Genomic DNA, 15,690 nt, shown 5'->3' on the forward strand with positions numbered 1-15,690 from the left:
ACTGTGAGAAAGGTTCGGGACCAGTGCTTTAGTGTGTTCTGTTGTATACAGGGTTGGTATGTGTCAGGACACACATTCACACATGCATAAGGGTGTTATTTGTGTAGGTGAGGTACAATTATAAGTGAGGTTTTTCCTCTAATTTTTAATAGATCCTGTGTCTAGTCTTTAGGTTGTAATTAAAATTAAACAAAACACTTAGGAGTTTGAATAATAAAGAACGTGCTAAGTGGAAAGCCCGACTTAGTTTCATGCTATTAATCTATGATTTTGATAAATGTTATAATTGCTATCACACCTCTCTATATTTTCCCAAACATTTCTTTGAACAGGAGCTGAACCTTATTCCTCCATTTCCCCCTTTTAATGGTTATATAATACTCAAAAACCGATCCACTGCCATCAGTTGGCTGTCCAACACTTACACAACAGTGCCAACAGAGCTCCTGAGGAAAGTGCGAATCGAAACTACACTGAGACACCACTTCATACCCCTAGGGTGGTTATAATTTACAAAATGGAAAGGACAATTGTCGGTGCAGGTGTGGAGATAATGGGCTCCTCCTCCATTTCTAGTGGGACTGTAAAATGGCACAAAACCAAGTGTGACAACACCTCAAAAAGTGAGAGCGTTGCCGTGACTCAGGAATTGTCACACTTGCATGCACATACCCCAAAGCATTGAAAGTAGGGGTTCAAGCACACTTTTCCAGCACGGCATTATTCACCAATGTCAAAAAGCGGCAACAGCCTAAACGGCTAATCAACAGGCGAATGGGTAACAAAACAAAGAGAAATGAAGCCCTGGTACAAGCTACAACTGCATAAACCTTGACAACAGGCTGAGTGAGAGACGTCATTCAGTTGATTCTGACACAGAGGGGCCCACAGGACAGAGCTGTATGGTTTCTGATTGTTGCTGCCATCAAGTCAGCTCCAACTCACAGCGACCTATGTACAAGAGAACCAAACACGCTCGTCCTTCCCCATTCTCACATCACCCACCGTTGCAGCTACCGTGTCGTCCAAATTGCTGACGGCCATCCTTTCTCACTCTCCTGCGACTTTGCCAAGTCTGATGTCCTTTTCCACGGACTAGTCTCTCCTGACAACACGTCCAGCCTCACCATCCTTGCTTCTAAGGAGGGTTCTACCTGTATCTCTCCCAAGGCAGATTTATTTATTGTTTTGGAAGCATATGGTACTTTCAGTACTTTTCACCAGCACAATTCAAATGCATCAAATTCTTCTTCAGTCTTCCTTATGCAATGTCCAACTTTTACATGCACGAGAAAATTGAAAATCCATTGGCCTGGGTCAGCCACAGCTTAGTCCTCAAGGAAACCTCCTTGCTTTTCCACCCTTGAAAGCTGCATATTGCAGGTTGTTAGGAAGCCTTTCTCCAAAACTGATACCATATTCTTCTTCATATAATCCATCTTCTCTGATGATTTACTCACTGTACAGATTGAATGTAATGGTGAGGATATAACCCTGATGCACACCCTTTCCAACGTAAACCCCGCTGTTTATCCCTTGTTGTGTTTGTATAGCTGCCTCGTGTTCCATATACAAATTCCACAACACATGAGCACAATGGCGTGTTCTAGAATTCCCATTCTCCTCAAGGTTATCTACAGTTTGTTATGGTCCACACAGCTCAATGGTGGCTCCTGGGTCCTGAGGTTCACTTGGCAGGGCCACATACCATTTCCTTTCCACTCCGTGGCCCTCTGGATGGCTAGGAATAATCGGGGGCTCCCCCAGCCACCCTAAGAATTTCCCCTTGTCTTACTGAACACGGCCCACTGTATTTCTGGCCCCTCTCCAGTACCTTGGCACTTGCATTAAAAGGCTTACTTCTGTGTTATGTAGTTACTGGATTATCAATAATGCTAGACAGTATAGTCATTTAAACGACAAATGAAATTTTCTTCATCTCACAAAGTGTTTATGACCCAAAGTGATAGCAGTAAAATTTACCGCCAGCAATACTACTGCAATTTTCATGGCATTAAAACATAAAGATGCCAAACCCCTCTAAGTGAAGGTTCTCATGGGGTAACCGGGTCCACTGCTAGAACCTGGACTCCGGGTGAACCACGAACAAGGTAAGCGGAAGACATGCCTCTAGTTAGAGTGAAGCTTGTGACAGTGTGTTCTGATGGCCAGGCAAAAGGTGGTCAGTAGCAAATGCACGTTGCAGACCCTGCCCCGGCCTGCTAAGTCAGGATTCCTGGGAGCAGGTCTAAGGAACCTGAATTCTAAGTAGGGAATCTGATGACCACGAACATTAAACACTGTTCCAAACCTTGAGGAGTGTTTTGGAAAGATAGTGGCGTGATCAGGGATACTAGATGCCCATCAGCCAAGAGTTTCCCTCCTCCTCAGGCGCTTGCATAGGTGAAAAGTCCACACAGATAGTAGCAGATGCCCAGAACACAGCACTTTACATATAAACTGCAAAATGCTTTTACTTCGTTTTCATTTGCACTAGAATTTTCAGGAATACAACTACTGTGTCAATCCAGGGAATAGAGTTACATTTAGGTTTGTTTTTTAAGTTGAAAATGACAACTCTGATAAGTTACCATGTGAACACTAGTGTCTAGCCGCATTCCTAGTACTTGCAGTCAGGGGAATTCTATGTCTGGGTGCAAACATTGAACAATTTCTTTATATTTTCTAGATACACTCACAAACCACTGCCATTGAGTTGATTCCAATTCATAGCAATCTGTAGGACCAAGTAGAACTGCCCCTGGGCGTCTCCATTACCAGAAGTCTTTCTGGGGCAGACAACCGCGTTTCTCTTGCAGAGCACGTGGTTTCCACCTGCCGACCTGGGGTTAACAGCCCACCGCGTCACCAGGGGTCCATATTTTCTCTAACATTTAGCATGCTTTATTTAGAAAATTCTATGAAAGTAGAGTTTTTGTGTCAATAACAGACATTCAATAAAGTTGTTTTCTCTATATATTGTTTCTTTAAACTTGACTTCACTGTATAGTGCTTTGTTTTTATTACCAAATGCATTCCTATGCATTATTATCCCCAGTGAGGTTTTCATGTTTTCCCCCTAACCTTTTCAAAATTTGTGTCTGTACAGATGAGGTTTCTTTTACTTAATTTTTAAAGTTTTATTGGCACTTCATCCACATGTCATACAAATCAATAATGCAGTCATATCAAGAAGAGTTGTACAATCATCACCACAATCAATTCTAGAACATTTTTTTCTTCCTTCTATTCCGTTATTCATATCTTTTTAAAAATTGTGGCAAAAATATACACAACAAAACATTCTCCAATTCCACAACTTCTACATGTAAAATTCAGCGCCATTGATTATACTCGTGTTATATAACCATTATTGATATCCTTTTCCAAATTATTCCACCACCATGAACATAAACTCAATGCCCCCTAAGCAAAAACTCTTCCTCCTTCACCCATGGTAACCACTGATTATTTGGTTTCATTTTTTTAGGTTTTTTTTTTTTTAGTTTTCTTGATGTAATATTCATATATCATACATTTCCATAGTAAAATTGCTTTTTAAAAGAGTTGTAGATGTATTATCACATTCATTTCTAATGTTCCCTTCCCCTTTCTGCATTCATTGTTTGCTCCCCAAATCCATCCCCCACCTTACCCTACTCCCACGTCCCTGATAAATTGTTTCATCAGTTATTGTTTCTGTGCACCCACTTCTGTGCTTCACAAAGTGGGAAATCCAATAGAAATAATAAAACAAAACAGTAATAAGTAAATAATAAGAAGATAAAATAAAGAGCAAGAAAAGACCACCGGTAATATTTTAAAAACCAGAGAAGAAATTTCTGATACAGAACAAGCCAGAAATATTTGAGCCTAGAGCAAATTCAGGTTGGGTCAAAAGGGAGGTCAACTGACCAAGTATATTATACTGTGGTTCGATCTGTCACAATCAAGGTTACGATAGTCTGGTGTGGTAGTAAAGCTGCTTTGAGTCCCCCGCCAGTGGCTAGTGGGAATCTGCTAGAGGCTTAATCTGACTAGAACGCTGCAGATGGGTTTCCACTGTCCTCCATAACCTTCTACAAATTGGGAGTTCACAATTTAAGCTTTGACACTTTCCCCTTCATCCTATTTGGATGTTGCTATTGTCATTGTTGGATCACACAGGCTGGTGTGCTTTTCCAATGTGGACATAGTTGACTCCTTGCTTAGATGGCTGCTTGCTTCAAAACAAGCCTGTAAGACCCCAGATCCTATTGCAGTCGAGGCTGGGCACCATCTGCTTTCTTCACCACACTTTGCTGTGGCGCCCTTATCTCCACGCAGAACATTTACCCTTACAGCCCTGACATCTGGGACTGTAAGGGCACATCCAAACCAAGGAACAGCTCATGCATGAAAAAACCTCCCTGATGCCCCAAGTCAGAGGACTTTCCCTCCTCCCCTGTCTTTAGAAAATTTCCAAGGGCAAATGCATTCTTTAGCTCATTGAGAAATGAGTAAATCTTTTTTAAAAGCTAAATAATCCTCTTGCCAATTTTCATCCCAAGTAGATCTTGCTAAGGGGCTTTGAAGCCATTTCTTTGAAATATGAACATCAAGGCGAGTGGCGCCAGGTCTCCGTGTCTCTGTGGGCATTAAACCGAAGGACTTGGCTCCAAGATGAACTTCCTATTGCTGAGAAGATGCAAGATGTTGGCTTGTTTACTTTGGGATAAGGCAGTTCACAGGTATGTAGCAGATTCAATCTGTCTGGCTAGATAAATGAGTACAGGGATGGTCCTTCATCTCTTTAGCTGATTGCCTGTAATATGTATTTTGTATTAATAAAATTGCCTCACTCTTTTCTATCTTTTGTAGGAGGATATTTTGGGACAGGCAGACTGTATTTCCTAAACAGAGTCCTCCCATTTAGAACACTTAATGATCCCAAAGGGCAGATAACTCAATAAACAAGGTGTGCACAGGCTCCTGAAGTTTCACATCTTCTCCACCACATCATGTCCACGACAGATCAGTAAATAAGCACAAGTAAACCCATAGTTACCTGGTGGTCTGGGTACTCTCTATCCCTGTCAGTGATAATTTTTTTAAAGCCTTCATCTGTAAAAAGGTGCTGTGGTGCCAGCTAAGATACCAGCTGTATCTAGGAGTGGTCTTTGAAGTGATGAAAAAAGGGGAAATAGTTCACCACAGATTAGTAAGTAAACACAAGCAGGTCAGTGCTTACTGTGCTTCTTGGGAAATCTGACACTAGTTGACACTCTATTCCCCCTCCATCCTTACTTGAGGCAGTTAAGCGAAAATGTGAAGAGTCTGGATTCAGACCCCGCCCAGGTATAGATTGTTTTTCCTTCCATCTTTGGGCAAGTCACTTAACTCTCTGAACTCCGATTACCTCGCCTCTAAAATGACAGATGAAGTAAAGTATCTAAATCACAGGAGGCTCTCAGCAAATCAAGGAAATAGCGCTATCCTGGATTCCTTCAACACTAAACGCTTTTCCATTCTCCAACTGTCAGTTTTCGGGATGTAGGTGCCCATAGGAACCCTGGTGGCAAGGTCGGGCTGCTAACCAAAAGCTTAGGCTAAGGCCTTCAGGACCAGTGGCGAGAGTGGCATACCTGGAGGGTGGAGGGAAGGTGGGATAGAAAGGGGGAACCGATTACAAGGATCTACATATAACCTTTTCCCTGGGGCATTGAAAAAAGAAAAGTGGGTGGAGGGAGACGTCAGACAGTGTATGATATGACTAAATAATAATAATTTATGAATTAGGAAGGGTTCATGAGGGAGGGGGTAGTGGGAAGGAGAGGGAAAATGAGGAGCTGATATTAAGGGCTCAAGTGGAAGATAAATATTTTGACAATGATGATGGCAACAAATGTACAAATGTGCTTGACACATGGATGGATGGATTGCGATAAGAATTGTACGAGCCCCCAATAAAATGATAAATAAAAAAAAAAAAGGTTAGGCTAATGGGCAGCCCACTTCTGCAAAAGGTTACAGGCTCAGAAAGCCTAGGGGACAGTTCTACTCCGTACTATAAGGTCGCTCTGTCTCAGAATCTCCCGCGCAGCCGCGCATTTGGCTTGATTTGGTTCATCCTGAGCCACACCAATGGCAACTGGGTTTTCACTGAAATTTATCACGTCACGAGGAGGCAGCTGCTACCTATCTATAAAATCGTAGTGTAGATCTGTTGAGTTTACAAGGTTTAGGTAGAAAACATGCATCAAGTTAACAGGAGCCCTGGCAATGTAAAGACGGGGGCAAGCAAACCGCGGCGGTCTCCGCATGCAAATGGGAGATCCGAAGGGACGGTCGCTTCCGCACTTCCCTGTAGGACGCCTGCGACACCCGCGGGCGCGGGGGCGGTGATTTGCGTGCGAAATCGGGAACAGGGGGAACCACCGATCGAAAACCCCGGCGGACCTCCCCCAGCCGACGGGTCCCGCCCCACTTCGCCGCCCGGCCCGGCCCGGCCCGGCCCGCCCCTCAGCGCTCGCGGACAGAGCCCGCTCGACGTCACCACACCCTCCCACCTGCCGCTGAACTTTAAACCACGCTCCAAAGAACAACCTGGAGGAGGGGGATTTCTCGAGCAGCCCGCGGCCTCCGCACCCGCGGGACCGGCGCCTCGCGGCTCCCGGCGTTCCCTGCGCTTCCGAAGCGTCCGCGCGCGTCCGCGCTCCCGGATCCCCAGGCACCCGGCGCCAACCTCGCGGCCCCGGAGGGGGGGGCGCATGCGCGGGGGCGGGGCGCGAGCCGCAGGCGGCGCCCGGACGCTCGCGGGCCCCGGGGAGGCCCCGCCCCCGGAGGCAGGCGGTGGCGACGGGACCTACGTCAGCGACGGGAAATCCCCCTCCCTCCCGGCGGCCTCCCCTTCGGGCGGGCGCTGGGCTCTCACCGCGCTCCGCCCCCTGCGCGCCCGGCTCCCGACCTCGGCCTGGCGACGCGGGTCGGCCCGGAGCGCGAGAACTAAGGGGGTGGGAAGGTGCGATCCGCCACCCCAGAGGAGGGCGGGAAGGGGGAGGAGGCCCCGGGAGTGGTCAGCGGCGCCGGGGGTCCCGCCGGCAGAGGTCCCGCGACCGGCTGACTGGCTGAGGCGCTCACTGGCTGCGGCGGCGCCGGCCGGGACGCTCGGAGCTACCTGCGGCGCGCGCGGCGCGGCGAGCCCTACCTGCCATGGCGTCGGGTGAGTGCCTGCGCGGGACTCGGAGCTGGGGTCGCGGTGGGGCGGAGGGCGCGCCCGCGGCGGGCAGAGGTTCGGCTGTGGCCCATTGTCTGTGAGATCGCAGCCGCCCGCGACTTGTCAGCCTCTCCGGGAGTTGTACCCCGGCGCGGGGTGTGCGTGCGAAATCAAAGCCCAGCTCTGTAATTTGAGCCCAGTAGCATCACAGGAACCTTAAGAAATTCCCAACGGCTTGATTTTAGAGGTTAAGCCGGTCGTCAGCCCGAGGAGGACTTTAAAGCGGATTTGTATCGAAATGGTGGTTTGGGGTTTTAGAAGCGGAATGAGGAACCTTCGGGGCGCCGGGGAGCCCCGACCCCGGCGAAGCCGAGCGCGCGGCGCGGAGAGGCGAGCGCCGTTTGCCCGGACAGCGGTCCTGAACTCGGCGCGGCTCTCGGGGTCGCCTGGGGCCTTTCAGCAGGTGGTGCCCGGAGGTGTTGCTCTCACAAGGGGGGTGCTTTTTGGGTGAAATAAAGTGCACGTTCGAGTCCGGTTTGTTTTTTCTTCTGTTGGAAAGGAGGTGGTGGTGGTAGAGCGATGGTGCTTTTTTAAAGCAATGGCTAGAAATGAAAACAACCTCAACGTTAAATTTCAAGTGCTAAGTGGGTGTGCGTTGGGCAGCGATCTGCAAGGTCAGCGGTTCGAAACCACTAGCTTCTCCACGGGAGAAAAACGGGGCTTTCCACTCCCATAAACAGAATCTTGGAAGCTCACGGGGCGATTGTACCCTGTCTTACCAGGGCCCCTCCGAGTGGGCATCGACTCCACGGCAGGGAGAAGGGCTGCCTGAGAAACCGCGCGTAGTGCTGGGGAGGAAAGCCCAGCTGCAGGGGGCTCGAGACCCGCTTGCACTGGACCTTCCTCAGGGTTTTGGAAAAGTAGATAGACGCGTTTTCCAGGCTGGCGGTGCAGCCTGAACCAAGGCGGGGGTGGCCTGAAAGCTGTTGGATGCTGTGTTGGAAGCCTGAGGTGGGGGGCTTGTTTTTGTGCTGGACCCCCACCCTCCACTGGTTCAGTGGCCGTCAGCGGAGGCTGATCTGTGGTAAAGAGGAAGTTGAACGCGTAAAGGATCTTTTAAAAGGGTTGAAGAGAACAATGCCTTTTCTACTACTGTAGGCTGAAAAGGAAATAGGGGTGTTTCGTATGACATTTGATTTCAGTTTGTCTTTGTGGTTTTCTTGTGAGACGACAAATATAGTTTTATAATTTCAACTTTCCCTTTACCCACTAAAGTGACTCCAGTCTTTCAGATAATCTTCTAAGGTCATACATTGAAAGCTATTTAGATTAAAAACTGCAAGAATGAATTTTAAATACTTGGTTCTCTAGGTGGCTATCAGAAAGGTGTTTTATGGAAGTGGAGAGAATGGCCAGCAGTAAATGGTTTTTATTAAAAACGCGTGGTGAAGAAAATAGTTGCCTGGTCCTTATTCAGAATAGTAGTATCTGCGTTCTTAGAGGGTTGTATTCAAACAAGCAGCCATCGGAGTCAACTAAGCCCACTCAGAAGAAGCACACCAGCTTGTGTGGTTCAAAGATGACAATTACAGAATTAGAATATGAGGAAAGGCAATGTATGGGAACTAAAATTATGTCCCCCCAATTTGTCGAAAGCTGTGCCGGGCAGTGGGAGCCCTGAACCCATCTGCAGAGTATCTAGTCAGACTGAGCCCTGGCACAAACCATTGTAAACTTGATTATGCAGGATCGAACTTGATGGGGGGGGGGGCGGCAGTTGACCTCCTTATAGACCCCAACCTGAATTTGTTCTGGGTGCAAACATCTTGTACTTGCTCCATGACAGAAGCGTCTTCCCTGGCTTTTGGAATGTTGATGGGGCTCTTTTCTTTCTTATTCATTATTTGTATTTTTGTCTTTATTATTATTTTATCCTTACCACCTTATTTTGATTTTGTTTTTTACTGTTTCTGTTGGGTTGCCCAGTTTGTGAAGCACAAGAAGTGTGGATGCATAGGGATAATAGCTGATACAAGGGTTGATAGGGGATGCAGGGGGATTTCGGGAATAAAAAATGGAGGGGGAGGGAGCACTAGAACTGATTGTGATTGCCCAACTCATTTTAAAGGCGATTTAACCATGAGGGGTTGTTCTAAAACTGATGTGGTAATGATTGTACACTTCTTGATATGATGGAACTATTAAATTGTATATGTAAATTATGTGCCTCCTCCAAAAAAAAGGTCCGCCTTTGACAATTTCATCAGACCTTATTAATTTGCTGCTTGAATAGATTGTAATCTTAATTCTTAACCTTGCAATCTTTCGAAAGAGACAAAAAATTTCTATGTAGAATATTTTAAAATCCATGTGATTTTAAAATATGAACCATTGAAATTGGTTTAATGGCACTTAATCTTTTGCTATTTTGAGGGCTAAAGGCTCTCTAAATTGAAGGAAGAAAATTGAAAGAAATATGAAATTTTTAAAGTTTGAAAATTGAAGAGTGATTATCTTTCTTACTTTTTCACAAGAGTTGCTTTAAAATGGGCCTCCTGAAAATACAAGTTATTTGAAATGCAATCCATTTGTTTGAACACTACTATGCAATTATTTTTAAGGTTCTGTGTGTGTCCCTTAATCAGTTGTAAAAAAATAAAACTGGTCTCAATTTGTTTCTCGTTGCCTGCTTTAGATTCTGTTGGGAGCAGGGTAGTACTAAGACCTCAAAAAGTATTTTTATTAATGACCAGACTTTTAAAAGACCATTTCTTCATTTCTCACCGGATGTCATATGTAAATAGACACAGTGTATATAGTTGAACATATCATCTACATAAAAGTAACATAGATCATAAGCTAATAAACAAATTTGTGTAAGTCCCATGAGGAAAATAGAGTACTGGGATTTTTATGGCATACATGATTTTAAATATTATTCAGATTGATCATCCGATTAATTGAGAGCTTCGTAAGTTTGCTTGTTTTTTTTTAATCTTGATTCCAATCTAATTAGAATAGGCATTGTGAAGAAAACTGTTCCCAAACCTGCCTAAGATATCTATAGTTAGACAGTCGTTACTGTTGTGTATTTATGATTCTGTTTTAATGAATGCAAGTAAAATGAGTTATTTTGTGTTTGAATTCAAAAATTGCCATTGTTGCAGCCAAAAGAGCAAGGTGTCCTTCTATGGCTCATAGCTCCACTTATTAATAATTAGTACTGTCTTTAGTAATATGTTTTAAGCATTAGATGATTTACTGTTTTATTCACATTTTTCTTTAGTGTAATTCTGCCAAGTCACATAATAGTAGGAAGTACATGAAGAAATTATCTTTGTAAACCGCATTACTTAACAACTCTTTGTAGTGTGAATTTCATGAGATCTGTTTTTTCTCTTTAGTAAGAAGAGAAAAAATAGGTGTAGACAGGATGTATCTTATCTTTAATAATGCTGAAAGGAATGAATGCATAGCTAAAGCAAATTATTTTTTTAAGGAAAAGACTGCATGTGTAAATATGAGTATCGTTTCAGAAATACAAAATGTGTAAAAGTTGAGATAACAGTAGTATAGAAGAATTATAGTTATATAGGATAGACATAGAGTGGATGAACTGACTAGGGAGGAATCTCATTAATCATAAATTAGGAACATCTCAGGTATGTGTAATGTCCTTCTCAAATACAGTTTAGGAGACTCCGAATTTCTTTCTGCTCCTATCTCCTCTCATCTGTATTTTCTACAAACGATTGTATTTGTAGGCATGTGACCTCACACGCTTCCTGGAGCGTACATCTAAGCTGTGTCTGGGCTTTATATTCATATATTTGTCAAGCTTCTGGGAAATCCAGAGTAGGTTGACCAAAGAAAACATAGGGTAGCCAGCTCCATTTAAATTTCAGATAAATGGCAAATAATCTTTTAGGGCAAATATAGTCCCAAATATTTGTTGTGTAGCTGAAATTCATATTTCTGGATATCTTATATTTTAACAAAGAATGACTATTTGAGTATGCCCTCTATTACTGAAGTACCTAGACAGTCTAATATAGACGGTCGCTTTCACCCGACAGGGCTTTTTCAGGCCCTGATCGTTTCCTCTCTCTCTTGTGCCCAAACCCTTTACATCTTTTTTTTTATTACCTCATGGTGCATGCATCAGTCAGGCTTTCTGAAACTTCTCTACTTGGCTTCTTTCTTAAGGAGCCTGAGTGACACTGTAGGTTATGTGCTGGCTTGCTAACCCCAAGGCCAAGGTTCAACCTCTCCACTCTGAGACAGAATGATGAGTTTGATCCCTAAAAGATTGACAGTCTCAGCAAGCCCACTGTCATATCCCTATAGGTCAGAAGTGACTTGATGACAGTGGGTTTTGGGGTTTAAGTTTCTTTATTAAAGCCAGATTCCGTTCGTCTGCTATAATTAGAATTAACTAGAACCTTAGTCCATGGTCGACCTGGGTTGGTTTTTATTCCATTTCTGCTATTCTGTGATGTGCGGTCTCAGTGCTGTGAAAAAAGCGCACAGGGTAATACCTCCTGCACAGGCTTGAACACATGAGACGATGCATTCCCGCATACCGGGTAGTTTCCTTACTTCCTTAATGGAACTGTTTGGTATTCAGACCTCTAGGAAACAGGTGCCCCTGGAGACACTAAGCACATAATATCAAATATCCTTAAGGTTCCAGGGGTCCCACTTGGTACAAACGGTGAACACCATTGACTGCTAATGGGAAAGAAGGTTAGAGGTTCCAATCCATCCAGAGGCACCTCCTGGCAGTTGACCTCTGAAAGAAATCATCCATGAAAGCACAGTCCTACTCAGATACATATGAGGTCACCATGATGACAACCAGTTACTGACTAGGATTCTGAAATGTCAAGAAATCATACAACTAATAGACAAACGTCATTTAATTTTAGCATTAGTGCTATTACCAATTCCCTTGAACAAGTCACGTCATATTCTTGAACTTTAGTTTCATCATCTAGAAAATGGGCCGATAATCTGGATTTTTGTTGTTACTGTGTTCTAATGAACATTAAAGCTAGTACGAGGATCAAATAATAAATGTATTGGAAGAGTGCGTTAAAATGGTTGTAACTAATTATAATTGCTGGAATTAATTTTTTTCACTGCATACTTAATGTCAATTCCTAATTCCAACCATAAGGTTTGTGATCCATTTTTAGCTATTTTTTTATTTCAGTACAATTTCTTTTTTCAATCTTAAAACCATACTTTATGAGATGGGTCACTATGTTTTTTTTAAATGCTGTCAATTTAAAAAATACTGCCAATTTTTGCCTAAGTGCACAGGAAAAAGTGAATATATTCCTTGAAAACGTGTTTTCTATAGTTCAAATGTCATTCTGGTCTCCAGTTGCACGTTACCATACTCTGCAGAATGTAAGGGACATTCTGATGCCTTTAATGCTGATTAACGAAAGATGCAGTGAACAGCTTGAAGACAGTTTAATGCTTTTCAAAGCCAGCATTTAGATCATCTCAGCTGAAAGTGCTCATTTTCCCCACTACTCCAGGACTTATCTTGAGCCTCTTGCCACTTCATTAAGGGCGGTACTTCAGTGCTTTCTGTCTTCAGGAAGGCTGCCCTGAGGTCCAGAGTCCTGGGGAAGGCAGTCACGGGTGCAGTAGACCCCTCACAGCTGGGAGCTTTTTAGAAACCATACATACAGAGAAATCAAAATATGAAAGGGCATCTTTTGTGAAGGTGTGAAGGTGTAGTACGCTGGTATAGATCAGTGCCGACATAGCACTAGTCTTGTTTCCTAAGTTGTGGAATCAAATAAGGAAAGTCTGGGAAATGTCTAAATAACCTTCGCAACACGAACCTCTAACTGTAGAATTTCAATCATTGACTCAACAGATGATAGGCACTTGCATACAGGCACTGGGGAGTAAGCCCCTGTAGTCCCGACCTTGCCGGAGCTTGAAGAAAAGAAACAGCTCTATTTCAAGAAGAAATAAAATCGTCTTCCCTAAATTATAGTTATTTGGAATAATTGTCATCAATAGAATTTTGAAGAGAGGGAGAATAGCGCCAACTCGGGGAATGTGGGCTGCTAGAATCAGTTCTATTACTTGTTTGTGAAACTTTTTCGCGGTAAAGAGCTTCTTCATGAGGAAGAATAGATTTCAAGAATTTTCCAAGTATTTGGTATTATATGAAATATGCCAGTTTACAACTTTAATACTTTTTTTAAATTAAAAAAAAACCTTTTCAACATCTGTTCATCCGTAGACTTTTTTTAATCTAGTTTCAAGAAATGTGTGTAACCAATGAAGTGTTTGAATGCTCGCTATGAGCCTTTCTCATTCCCCTCTCTGCCCTCCCTACCCCCACCAGAGTTAGCCATTTACCAGTAATGATGTCATTCAATACCAGTTTCCTACCAAGACACCTTTAAATAAGTAGTGGGCAGGGATTTATCTGACCTTTAGTTCGACCACATAAATTATTTAAGAGACAACTTTAAAGATAATGCTGATTTTATCAGCTATTTAGAGAAAATGTACTTTTTCCTAAATATTCCTGGAAGACTGTATAAAGATGTGAAATTTTTATTATGACCCATATTCATCTGCAGTTCTTATTTGCTGCTTGTCAGTAAATTGAAATAATATTAAGAATTCAGTTGGGTTAAAGTTTTCTCTGATCCCTCCCCCCATTTTTTTGCATTGTGAACATATACACAAGAAAATCCTACCCAATTCAACAGTTTCTATATGCACAGTTCAGTGATAATGATTACAGTCCAATACAATGATATTGGTTATATTTTTCATGTTGTTTAATTGTTGTTGCTATTCTTTTCCAAATTATTCTACTACCATTAACACAAACTGTTTCCCCTAACCAAAACCAGAAAAGATCTTTTAATTTCCTCACCTCTAGTAACCACTAGTAGTTTTAATGTTGCTACATTTATATACCACATTTTCCATGCATCCAATGCATAGGCATTTATGGTCCTTTGTTTTCTGAATGTACAGCTAGGCAGGAGATTCAAACACAGATCTGAGCTGAAAAGAATAAAGCTCAAGGCGGCAGTAATAGCATATTCTTCAGTAACCCAAAGTAGAACCATCGGGTTGTGATGCCCACTCAGTCACCCCGTACTGCCTATTTGCTCTCAATAACCCTTCGCCCAGTTACCATCATTGTCCACATACCCCCATCCGTGCCATCTGAGGGACTTTCAACACCTTTGTGGAAAATGGAAGTGTCCTACCAATGTTTCAAAGCCCCCTCACATTCTTATAGTAGCCTCTCAACTGGTCATCCCGCTTTTCTCTTCCATCCAGCCAGAGCCCCAGAAGTCTTACTCTAAAATGCCTGTCTAGGCATGTGATTCCCCAGCTCACAGACATTCATTGACTCCGTGTCACCCGTAGAAGGAAGTCCAAACCCAAGTGTGTCTGACCATTGATTCTCATCGTTCAGAGTGGTCTTTTCCGCTTCGTGCCCCTGGCGTTCTGTAATGATTCCTCTGCTGCCACTCCTTTGCACACAGGTCCCCTTCCCTCGAATGTCCTACATGGGCAGGAACCCCTCTTTGTTTCACTGTTTCCCTCTGACATAAGGAAGCATTCTTTGTCCTTTGGCTTGTATTAACCCTGCATGTCAAATTTTGGAAATGGTTTCCTTCCCTTCTGTAGTCTAATAATTGGGTTTCTATTGCTTCGCTGTTCCACGGGGTCCTTTTTGAAGCTACTGTTTTAAAGACAGCAGCAAAAATAATTGGCACTGTTTATAATCTCTTCGTATGCCCAGCATGTGATAAGACTCTTCTAATCGTTATAATAACAACTCTATGAGTTACATGCTATTATTTCCATTCTACAGAGGAAGAGACGAACATCTGCAGGGTCTCACCTGTTAAGACTAGCTGGGCGGGAGTCAGAGGGCACCTTTCCTGCCCTGCTGTACTTGCCCCTCTGAGGATAACTTGCCTTCTACCAGTGGACAAGTCTTAGTCAAGGAAGTAGAATCCAAGTGTGGGGATTTAGATTTCACTAAACTGATCAAAGGAGTATTTGCTTGACTGGGGGTATCTTTAAGCCCTTGAAACAAAACACATTGTTCATTTCCTTACTTGAAAGCTTTTCTGAGTGAATTTTTGTTTCCAAGGTTAGAAAGATGAAAGGGCAGAGACGCTCATGCTTTAAACTGCTTAATTGAGGTAGAGTTGGTGTACAGTAAATTGCCCATCTCTACATTGTGCAGTTTGATAAGCTTTGACATTTGCCTACAACAATAAAATCCTCAGTCAAAAAAAAAGTAATCCATCCACACACCCCGCCCCCCACCCCCACAAGTTTCCTAGCCCACTCAGACTCCTGCAGCCAGGAGTGTGGTTCCTCTCGTTGTAGCTTGGTTGGTGTATTCCAGAGCTTTGTAAAGGTGGGGCATGCGGCTTGTGCTCTCTTCGATCTGACTTCTTGCACTTAGCATAATTATTTGA

The 15,690-nt window shown here is 43.5% G+C and overlaps 1 protein-coding gene and 1 long non-coding RNA gene across 4 annotated transcripts in view; one reads left to right on the forward strand and one right to left on the reverse strand.

Annotated features, from left to right (window-relative positions):
* The window catches only part of LOC142430903 (uncharacterized), a 121,986-nt gene extending 115,243 nt beyond the window's left edge, over positions 1-6,743 (reverse strand). For both annotated transcript variants that reach the window (XR_012780674.1, XR_012780673.1), the window contains exon 1: positions 6,586-6,743. This is a non-coding gene — a long non-coding RNA (uncharacterized LOC142430903). The remainder of the gene's footprint in view (positions 1-6,585) is intronic.
* Positions 6,744-6,946: 203 nt separating this feature from the next.
* Positions 6,947-15,690, forward strand: part of REL (REL proto-oncogene, NF-kB subunit) — a 38,611-nt gene continuing 29,867 nt past the window's right edge. For both annotated transcript variants that reach the window (XM_075535839.1, XM_075535840.1), the window contains exon 1: positions 6,947-7,201. In XM_075535839.1, coding sequence (XP_075391954.1) covers positions 7,192-7,201 — 10 coding nt within the window. In that variant the 5' untranslated portion in view covers positions 6,947-7,191. The remainder of the gene's footprint in view (positions 7,202-15,690) is intronic.

The sequence above is a fragment of the Tenrec ecaudatus genome, chromosome 17, assembly GCF_050624435.1.
Source record: "Tenrec ecaudatus isolate mTenEca1 chromosome 17, mTenEca1.hap1, whole genome shotgun sequence".
NCBI classification, from domain to species: Eukaryota; Metazoa; Chordata; class Mammalia; order Afrosoricida; family Tenrecidae; genus Tenrec; species Tenrec ecaudatus.